The sequence below is a fragment of the Pundamilia nyererei genome, unplaced genomic scaffold, assembly GCF_000239375.1.
Source record: "Pundamilia nyererei isolate P.nyererei 1_Seehausen unplaced genomic scaffold, PunNye1.0 scaffold00005, whole genome shotgun sequence".
NCBI classification, from domain to species: domain Eukaryota; kingdom Metazoa; phylum Chordata; class Actinopteri; order Cichliformes; family Cichlidae; genus Pundamilia; species Pundamilia nyererei.
In genome coordinates, this window is record NW_005187406.1 from 277,767 (window position 1) to 288,156 (window position 10,390).

General features: G+C 40.3%; 1 protein-coding gene across 2 annotated transcripts; it reads right to left on the reverse strand.

Annotated features, from left to right (window-relative positions):
• Positions 1–817: 817 nt before the first annotated feature.
• Positions 818–9,591, reverse strand: LOC102209402 (protein kinase C and casein kinase substrate in neurons 2 protein). Of its 2 annotated transcripts, none has more exons than XM_013913148.1 (10): positions 9,398–9,591; positions 7,853–7,923; positions 7,602–7,758; positions 7,115–7,350; positions 4,712–4,867; positions 4,180–4,355; positions 3,969–4,089; positions 3,177–3,244; positions 2,269–2,348; positions 818–1,438 (listed from the first exon to the last, which is right to left on the reverse strand). In XM_013913148.1, the coding sequence occupies exons 2-10, from the start codon at positions 7,907–7,909 to the stop codon at positions 1,326–1,328; spliced, it is 1,164 nt and encodes a 387-aa protein (XP_013768602.1). In that variant the 5' UTR covers positions 7,910–7,923; positions 9,398–9,591; the 3' UTR covers positions 818–1,325. The 2 variants fall into 2 exon arrangements, with proteins under 2 accessions (XP_013768602.1, XP_013768604.1); XM_013913150.1 differs by lacking the exon at positions 9,398–9,591 and adding an exon at positions 9,072–9,355.
• Positions 9,592–10,390: the final 799 nt, after the last annotated feature.

A 10,390-nucleotide genomic window follows, 5' to 3' on the forward strand; every position in this document is an offset into this window, starting at 1 on the left:
CACACAATGGAAGACTATCTAGTTATGGATCGGCCTCCCCAGTGTCGTTTTGTCAAACTGTTGAAATCATGAATGCAGAAAAGTATAGTCAGATTTTATTTCACCATGCAATACCATCTGGCAATGATCCCAAACCCACTGCCAGTGCAATAAAAAACACTACCTGTGCACTCAAAGTACAACATGCCTCATTCACTCAAGCACTTTTTTCTATACTTTTTCCTACTTAAGTGTTTTCTATCCAAAATTCACGCTCCAATGGATGCATCAGAGAGCAACTCGGGTTTAGGATATTTGGCATGCAGAGTAGTCAGCGATTGAACCACCAGCCTTCACGATTAGTAGATGACCTGTCCTACCTAGCTACAGCCACCCAGGTGAAAGCATATCTGGGTAGAAAACAGACAGCAGAATCTCCCTAGAACTAAGCCCTCAACAATATCGAAGCAGTGTGGGATCATCTTGACAGAGAATGGAACAAAAGGAAAAAACATCCAAAGAAGAGATTTGAATGTTCTTCAAGAAGCCTGGAGAAATCTTCCAGATGACTACTTAACACGAAGGTTTTCCTGAGAGTTTAGGCAATGTTGAAGAATAAAGGTAGTCACATCAAGTATTGACCTTGAGCTTGTTAGAGTTGTACAAACATTTATTTCTTTATTATTATTGCTTTTTTTCAAGATAATTAGAGGTATAGGCTTGGTTTTTACCATACATACCGGTACTGTATTTTCTGTATTTCAAAATCTGCACAGAGATTATTCTGCTCAGTCAAGTAAGAACCACAAGCAACAAAAAGTAGGCGGCAACAAAATAGAACAGAGGAAGAGATTACTTTTATTTTGATAATTCCTCCTGCAATCAAGCAATTTTCTGCGCTTAATATTGAAATAGGCATTAACATTGCATGCACACATCATTGTAAACTTGCACTTGTGTAAACCCCAACAATCACTATCAGCTTCATCTGTATTACAGTGATCTAATGACTGAGGCATGATGGCAGTAAATAAATATCTTCTCTTATTTTCTTGTGTTTTCTCTTAACATGCAAACACACTCACACATATGCACATCCAGCAGAAACAGTACATTCTATTCTCTCATAAGTTAATTCATATTGAAGATGTACTTTAATCAAGTGGGTTTCGATATTAAGGCCTTAAACATTAAAAAAATGTCTGAGAACAGATACTATATGACACAAGCTCAACATCAGTGTGACAACATCTTAGACGATAAATAAGTGGTATTTATAAAGAATTTAAAAACCAAGTCTTTGTAAGAAAAAGGTTCAGGGCATAATATGTTGAACAGTGTTAATATCACTCTGCAACTTCAACATAATTAGCTGGGTAGAACCCCTCCTTCCCACCGCTCAGTGCTCCTCGGCACCAGCCTTGATCGTCCTCTTCCTCGACCTTCAGGAATACCTCACCTGGCATCAAACAGAACAAAACTCAGTTCAGTTGTGGGCATACAACACGGTGAAATTAATGTTAATTAAGGCAAAAATTCAACTGATGTTGTAAAGACATATTTCAAAAGGAGATTGGAGTCATATATATAAAAGAATATTAGAGTTTGGACATCTTGCTGTTACACGGCACTAAAATAAACAAGCGTGGAAGTGTGCAGGGAATAAAAACACACATCTGTTTAGGTTTCATGTTGGCTTAACTGACAGTAACAGTTGTTTTTTGCTCCATGTGTCATCCTGCGGTTCAGATATGGGTTTCCAGGCAACCTTGCAAATGCTGTCTTGTGTTTTTCTGCGGTTAAGATTTCAGCACCCTAGGGCAGTGGGTCCTAACCTTTTTCTGGTAAGCCACATGCACACAGTCTATTAATTTCATGATCCACATTGCATGCTTTTTTGGTGTATCATTCAAGAGATAATAAAAAAAGATCCAAGTTGAATTTAGTGAAATAATGATCAGCATAAAAGCATTAACAAGCTCTTGTTTGTTTACATTTTTATGCACAAATCATATTCATTCAGCTTAATTTTACTCCATACTTTTCCTGTGGCCATTTACAAGTTATTAAAATGAAACTACAGCAGCATAAACCATAAAATATCACATTAGTAATTCCACGCAGCACACTTGTGTTCACCAGCCCGTCTATCATCATTTTAGAAGGACTGATTACAATTCTGTCCTCCTACGCGTATTTATGTTGATGTGGCGGTTGTAATTTGGCATAAACATCTTGCCTTTACACCGAGAATAAAATGGCGTTGTTGCGTCACACTGTATGTGTCACCTGCTTTAAAGGACAGCTCATCACCCTCCTCTCCCACGTAGTCGTACAAAGCTCGCACCTTCACACCCCCAATCATCACACTAGGAGGAGAGGAAAAGTAAAAACGACGAATATGAATCAGGCAGAAAAATGTATTGTCCACCTCTGGATCATTATTATTTATTCAGACGTGAAAAAGAAAGTTTTCACAGGACTGCATAGCGTGAATAACTAACTATACCCTATGATTCAGCAACTTGTAGAATTACCTTCAGCAGCAATAACTCAAAGTAATCATTTTCTGTGTGACTCACATTATTGCAGAGGAATTTTGACTTAATCTTTTTTACAACCTTGCTTCATCTCATTGAGGTTTGAGAGTATTCATTTATATCCAGCTCCTGTAAAGATCTGCCACAACGTTTCAGTCAGACTTTGACTGGACCATCGCAACACCTTTGATTCTTTTCCTTTTCCGCCATTGTTGTAGATTCACTGCTGTGCGTAGGATCGTTGTCCTGTTGCTTGATCCAGCTATCAGACAGATGTCCTTACATTTTACTCTAGAATACTTTGGTATTCTAGTTCATGGTCAACTCAATGTCTGCAAACTGTTCAGGTCCTTTGGCTGAAAACAAACCCAAAAAAGCACACCTCCACCAGCGGTGACAGTTGATATGAGATGGCAATCCTTCCAAACAAGCCATACTTTTTCCAATTGTTCAGTCATAAACTTTAACATTTAACACATTAAGTCCTGTAGCTTTTTGATTTTTGCAGGTGATAAACTTACTGATGAAAAATTAAGCAAATGCATTTGGTTACTTGATGGTTTTTGGCTGCTAATTATCTTCTTAATTCCTATGGATGGTGTAGATAGTTTTTTACAGAACTGTATAAGAGCACACACACCACTTGGGGTAACTTACGGTCGGCTTTCCTTTCCTTTTTGGTCTCTCTTCTTTCGCTTGAGCTTTTTTACTGGTGGGACCCATTCCTGATGTAACATGAAAAAGAATATATAGGTTAACATGTAGCTCCCTGACAAAAAATGCAAAAATGAGCTGCAAAAGCACAATTCATGGCTCTGAATTCAAAACACCTTGCATATTAAAATTCCCAAATTTACAGTAGAAATTAACATGTTTACCACCTAGTATACAAATTGTTTTTATCAGCTAATTTCCCCTTTAATTATAATTGCCGAGATGATGTTTTTAAAAGAAGGCTTAAAGTTGTGCATTATTAGCAGTGACGGTTGGTGATAACTAGGCAGCTAACTGTCTGCTAGGCTTCATCTCACTGAACTAGACTGCTCTGCTATTTTCGTGGGGTTTTCACGTTAATTTAATTATCTGACAAATAGTATTGCTCTGCCATCTACAACAGGTTTGCCCTCAAGTTCTGGTGAGTAAAAGTTATTTTATTTGTATTTTAGCGCTAACATACCGTGTCTGTGATTCAGCTAAACTAGGTAGCATTAGCTGATAGCTTAGCACTCTTGCTATTAAACTAAATATAAGACCTTTCTAATATAAAAAACTGCAACAGCCAAAACGTTTCATAAGTGGATATTTATTGTGGATACACTTAAGGTTATGAAATTTGTTTATATGTATAGTATATGTATACAAAATATCGACATAAACACAATAGACTCAATTAGTATATAGTGTTTATGTCGCACATAGAATAATACAGCTGTTTACATGTCTGTGTACCTCAATCTTTGGCCAGTCGGTGGGCATGCCTGGACCGTGATTGTTCTTCCACCATTTGAGATCATCTTGCTCATCAATGGCCATTAAAGTTTGGTGGAGCTCACTGTAAACTGCCTTGACACTGGCACAAAGATGAAAAGACAGTCAACGCTACCACTTATGCTAATAAGTAATTTGTACACATAAGCATTCAAGCATTCAAGTTGCTCACCTTTCATTGTTGGTGACATCCAAGTGTCTATGGATGGACAGGAAGACTTGCTTGAGAAAGCTGATCCTCTTCCTCTCCTCTTCCTGCGACTCTTCAAAAATGGCTTCCATCTCCTCCATATATCGAGGTGTGTAGGTCGACACGTCCTCCAGGATTTTCTCATATTTATCTCTAGCCTGCAGGCAGAAACAGCTGCATGATGCAAAGTTGAGTATCCTCCCCAGGAAGAACCTCCGCTGTGTGGCTTTAACAGAGAATCTAATACGTATAAATCATCTGATGCTCTCTGCTGTTCCCATGCTGTGCTCCATAAACACTGAGCAGAGTAACAATAACACATCTCCATAGAAGGAAATTGCTTGGAACAAAAACTGAAGGCTGGGGCTCGTGTTTAGAATTTTTCAACTGAGTAAATATCAGCAGATATGAGTCGTGAATAAGAAATGGTGAAATTAGAAGTCCTATCAATGCATCCCTAATTAAACATGCGTGACTGAGTGAAATGTTGCAATGATTAAACATCTCTCCTCACCATTTCCTTCTCCTCCGTGGCCTTCTCTCTGGCCTCAGTCATCTTCTGCTTTTTCTCTTGGCTCATCTCAGAATTTTCGTTTGCTTGCTTTTCTTTCTCCAGAGCTGCTTGCTCCCTCTGACAGACCTTGTGGTATGCAACTCGAACCTTCTCCAGCTGTTGAATATACATTTGCATGTAAATATTATTTATTTGATGGAAAACAGATTTAGTAAATATGCAGTTTTTAGCCAGATTCTTTCTTCTTCATTTTTTGCTGAGAGTTAGATTAAAAAAGTTAAGGCCACTTACATCTATCATTTGAGTACAAAGCTTTTGCCACGATTAGCTTATCTTTGTACTGGAACTAAACTGAGCTTAACTACTGTTGATCTGCTAAAAAGTAAATAATAAGGTCCATCCACTATAGCTAGTTAGTTGCTTTACATCATTTTTATATACAGGAAAGTCAGATAAGTCAATACTCAGATTTCACCAGGAAATAGTCTGTGTCCAAAAGGTTTCGGAGACTCTTCAATTCAATTCAATTCAATTTTATTTATATAGCGCCAAATCACAACAAAAGTCGCCTCAAGGCGCTTTGTTGTTGTGTACCTGCCTGCCTTATATGACAGAGCTGCTTATAAATTTGAATTCTCTGCTGTGAAATTCAAGGGTCAGAATTTGAATAACATAAAACATCAATAAAACAAAAGCATGGATCCATCTCTTATCAACCGTTCAAGCTGCAAGGTCAAGGTCAAGGTAACTTTATTTATACCCAAAGGCAAGGTAAATTTGGTTTACAGAAAAATGACAGCATTTGGCATCCCTTTAAAAACACACATACCTAGTAAATATATAAGGTGGTGTAACGATGAAGGGGGATATTTTCTCATCTCTTTTTGTGCCTCTCGTGCCATTTGAGCGATGTTCAAACACCGCAGCATACCTGAATATACTGTTAGTGACTATGTTCATCTCTTTATAACCACAACATTGCCATCTGGTTTCATGAACATAAGAATGTGTTTACTGTACTCAGACGGCCTCCACAGTCACCCAATTTCAATCCAATAGAGCACCTTTGTGATGTGATTGAATGGGCATCATGTATGTGTAGCCCAAAAATCTGCAGCCACTGTGTGATGCTATCGTGTCAATGTGGACCAAAATCTCTGAGGACTGGGAGTCAGCGAGTACATATTAACATTCTACTACAACAAAGCTACAGCTACAGATTTGTTGATGAGCTGATGATAAGATCGATCTATTTCATGCCTTTTTCAGTTATAATTTCTTCAACACTTAGCTAGTATCATCAGAAAGCTGTAAAAATCCGTTTTTTCAAGGGGGGTACAGGACAACAGGGCAGTTGAGTGATGACAGAGACAAAGGGCTCAGGGCGAATTCAAACCCAGGACTCTGTAATTTACTTGCAGCATACCATCTCAGCCTGAGATGCTAACCTAGCACACAGTTGTTATTTAGACTGGTCAGAACGACATCATAGATATCCTGATATCACGTCATGTAACTATTCAAAGTGGTATATTGCTACTTATAATGTTCATTTCAATCAAACTTACTAAATACATATTAAAATGATTTGTCATAGTGTTTATTCAAATGGTTATTAGCATAATAACCAATCATAGCAGAGCAACCCTCTAGCTGAGCCGATCTACGACCGGCCCTCTCATTTCTTTAAATAAAACATGCAGCTAGTCAGCAGCTTTGGTCTAACATCTGATATGGAGTTCCTCATAAAATCACATCATCAACAAATGTGGTATAATGTGTTTCGTTTATTTCTTATCAAGGAGGGAGGGCTATGGAGCCTATCCTCACTATTACTGGGTAGCCTGGATGGGCTTCCAGTCCATCACATGGAGCTGAGAGCTAGCCAACCATTTATACTTAAATGTATGGTTACAGCCAATTTAGGATCACCAATAAACCTATCTTTGGACTTTTGGAGGAACCCAAAGTACCAGCAGAGAACCCATGCAAGCACAGCAAGAACATAAAAGATGCAGCCGGCTGGCAGATTTGGACCTAGAACCTCTTGCTGTAATATTTTCCCAGCAAACATTGTCCCTTGGGGCCTGTGTGGGACAAGTGTGGGTTTGCTGTACACTGGCATGTTTGCTGGGTTACTACCTTGAAAATGAAGCCAAATCTCTTTTTTTCTATTTTTCTGCTAAGTGAAGCTAACAGGCTGCTAGGAAAAAGAAACATTTCAGGTCTTCTTGGGCAGTCTTCATCTGCGTGTCTGATATATCTTATGTTTATTTCTTAGATATATCTTTCATTTGCTGATTAAGAAAATGACATTGCCAAAAGCTAAGAGGACATTCAGCCTGTTTGGTATTGCTAGACCATCATTATAAGTTCACAGTGGTGGATGTATGTGTGCTGCACCTTCATAAGCTTCTTGGACCAGGGTTTCTGCGCACGTGAAAAACTCGTATTGGTGTCGTAGCTCTCCCTGAACCCGCAGAAGATTTTCTTTGGAAAGGTCTCCTTTTGCCAGGTCTTCACCCGGACTCCCTCCTCTGAAGTTAGCGACTGCGAAATGGAAGAATGGAGCGCGGACAAACGCTCAGTGGAGGTGAAGAAACACTGCCATGCTCTCATGAGGGAGCCATAAAGTGGCCCTGAGGAAGCAGGAAAAAAATAGAGGGGATGAGGAATGAAACAACACAGGGTGCAGTGATGAGTCATGGTACTAATAAAGAAATAATGACCTTAATTTTTACACTGAAATTTCAGGCAAGCACAGATGTGCTCATAAAATAAAAATCAGTACTAATTTTGACTTTGTGAGAACAGAGATGGTGAGAAAAGGCCTGGGAGTGTCTGTTTTTAAGCCAACATGTCTTCCCATGACATAGCTTCTTATACTTACGAGAATCCACTATGGACTTCCACTTGCTGCTCCACTGGCTGAGCTGCTGGGCGTACTGTTTTTCTACCTTTGCTCTCTCCATGAAGCAGGCCACTATGTCGTTGCATGCCTGGAAGGACCGTTCAGTTCGATGCACTGTGCGTACATAATTCCCTGGCTGGTAGGAAAGCAGGAAAGATGTTGATGATATGTGAGAATAACAATTTTTTCGAGTAGGCACACCTACTCTTAACCATAAATATAATCCTCACCATCCAGAAACTCTGTTTCCTGGCATCCTCGGGAGGCTCTTTGGGAAGGCTTGCCATTATTGGGAACACGTCTGTCTCATAAAGCAAAAGATTTGTTATAGAGGATAGTTGCTAGACTGGTTTGGATACATAGCAGGCAGAGAAAGAGAGTTTTTATTGGCAGGCAGAAGACGTTGATTATCATTGCAACAGGTTGGACGTCTGCACTGTGTGATGTGTACAGTTTCCTAGTAAACAAAACCGCTCCCCCTGTATGGGAAGTGCATCTGACAGAAACAAAAACTGACAAAGCTTTGTAGTTGTGTGTTTGCTTATGTCATTGTCATCACAACTTGTACAGTTTTGTGTAATTTATACTGTACAATGCCCAGATAACCCCTACTTGGAGTCTTCCTGCACTATTAAGGGGAGTGCCGTTCCAGTGGCAGACTGGAATTCACAGGGGTGGGGATCTGCCAGCAGGAATAGAACAGCTGCTCTAACATTCTTCCTGTTGCCTTCCCAAAATAAACAGTGCGGAAAGGTCATCTTTCCCATTTGCTCTGACTAATACAGGCCCTGTTAGTACCAACAGTCTCCCACTCTGACTCTTGTTGCCATTCAGTTCAGAGATCATGTCTGCAAGAGTGCAGGGGCAGATTTCTGATCTGGCAACAAAAAGTGTGATTTTAATGAAATAAAGTGTCCACATAGCAGCCATATTTGCACCGCATGTTATGTATGACCCATTGGGCAGACAGAAGAAGAGAAACTGAACAGAAGAAGGCAGATGTATCCACAAATTTGTCACAATCTGGCTTCTGTCTGTCTGGGTAGCGCGTTGACACATGGCTGGCTGAGTAATATGAAAGTGACTAACCACACCTCATCACAAGACTCAGCATGACTGAGAGTCAGACTCATAGCTTCTTTTCTATAGATAGCTGGTATCCGTACTTGTATTATCTTGTTTAGACTTAATTTTTCTCACTTTCTATGAGCTCCTACAAGGTTAAAAAAAGTCCCCCCAGGCGCAACCTAGACTTGCTTCATCTTGACTCTACTGTTCATGCAGAGGAAAGGAAGAGAAGCAACAAGCGAACAAATGTGAACAAGTTTTAAATAGTTTGTCAGACATATGCATTCAAGTATTTTAACTCTTAAAAACTCGCATTCGCAAGCCAAGAAAGCATTAAAAGTGGCAGCAGAGCACTCATGCCAGGGAGCAACCAGCACTTACATTTCTCTCTGAATCACCAGTGATTACTCAAGTGACCACTTGTTACTGTAGTTCAAGGGCTGCTGAGGATTTCTCTCCATGACTATCTCCCCCTCTCCCAGTGTGCCTCTCCTCCTCTAACACATGCTCCTCTCCCTCTCTCACTGACCCAATTTTCCCTTGGCATTTAAAGTTACACATACACGTTGTTGATCGCAAAGTGGGTGTGAAACGCAGAGAAGCCAGTAGGAAGAGAAAAAAAAGTTAAACAAATCAGAACATTTGCATGGTAGCTGATTCTATGCTAAACAGCTTCAGGGCAAACAAATGAGGAGGACGAAACTTACCTTTCTCGCTCTCCTACCCGTCAGCTGTGCTTCTAGTTTGCAGTCATGCTACGACAAACTATTCTTCCTCTTTTTCTTCTGATCCTTTACTTTAACCCCATCCTTTTTCAGCTTGTTTAGCTCTTCTCCCCCTCTGTGACTATCCCCGTCTCACTTTCTTTCCACTCTGTTATTAGAAAAACAGCTGGAAGAAACTCCCCTCCTTCTTTCTGCCCTGCCTGGCCCTCCCTCTGTCTCTCTCAATATGGTGCTAATGAGATGCTGAACCTTCATTTTGACTGTTCACTGGTCACAGAATCATGTCAGTGTGGCACACAGTCATGTGAGCCTATTAGTGAGAGTGTGACAGCAGGAGGGGGGCTAGGCAGAGGGGGCTCCCGTGAACTGCCACATTAGCCCTATGCTCCACCGTGACCTGCCCTTCTCTCTGGTCGGGCCTAGAAAGAGAGTACAGCATGCAGCATGTTCACCTACTCACTGTTTATTCTGCCCTGCACTCTTTTGGATGCAAGCCAGGAGTGAAAGGAGAGCACCAGTGTCATCCAGACTTACACTCTATTCACTGCTGTCTCTAGCTGGTCTCATTGATTTGCTGAGGCTTGCTGGAAACAGTGGAAACTGTTGTGAACACAACATTGGCATGTTACATTTTCAAACACAGCTACGTTTTGGCAGTTTTAAATAAGTTATAAAACAATATTGTGATTGATTTGGAGCCTATGGTAGTCCAGTTATTCTTATTCCAGTGCTCATTTTGTTCTTTTTTAGCTCTATTTGGTCAGTTTGGGAAATTTCTGTCTCTTTAACTCCTTGCCATTAATATTGCCTGTATGCTTTTTGGTGCACAGCAGGTATTGGACTGTACAAAAGATGCCTTTTGTGCCTTATGTACACTGATGCCTGCTCTGTTCTGTGCTGGGGTCTTTCTCAAGCTGCTGCAGAAGAGATGCACATTGGAAGGCAGGAGGAGGTCTCAGAACAGATCCATGACAT

Bases quoted from the DNA above. Each gene is read 5' to 3' on its own strand.
- LOC102209402 (XM_013913148.1), bottom strand. From the start codon at position 7,909: ATGGCAAGCCTTCCCAAAGAGCCTCCCGAGGATGCCAGGAAACAGAGT. The intron at 7,351-7,601 runs GTAAGTATAAGA...CTGCTTCCTCAG, and splicing joins GAAGTCCATAGTGGATTCTC to GGCCACTTTATGGCTCCCTC. The intron at 3,245-3,968 runs GTACACAGACAT...ATGTTACATCAG, and splicing joins CCGACTGGCCAAAGATTGAG to GAATGGGTCCCACCAGTAAA.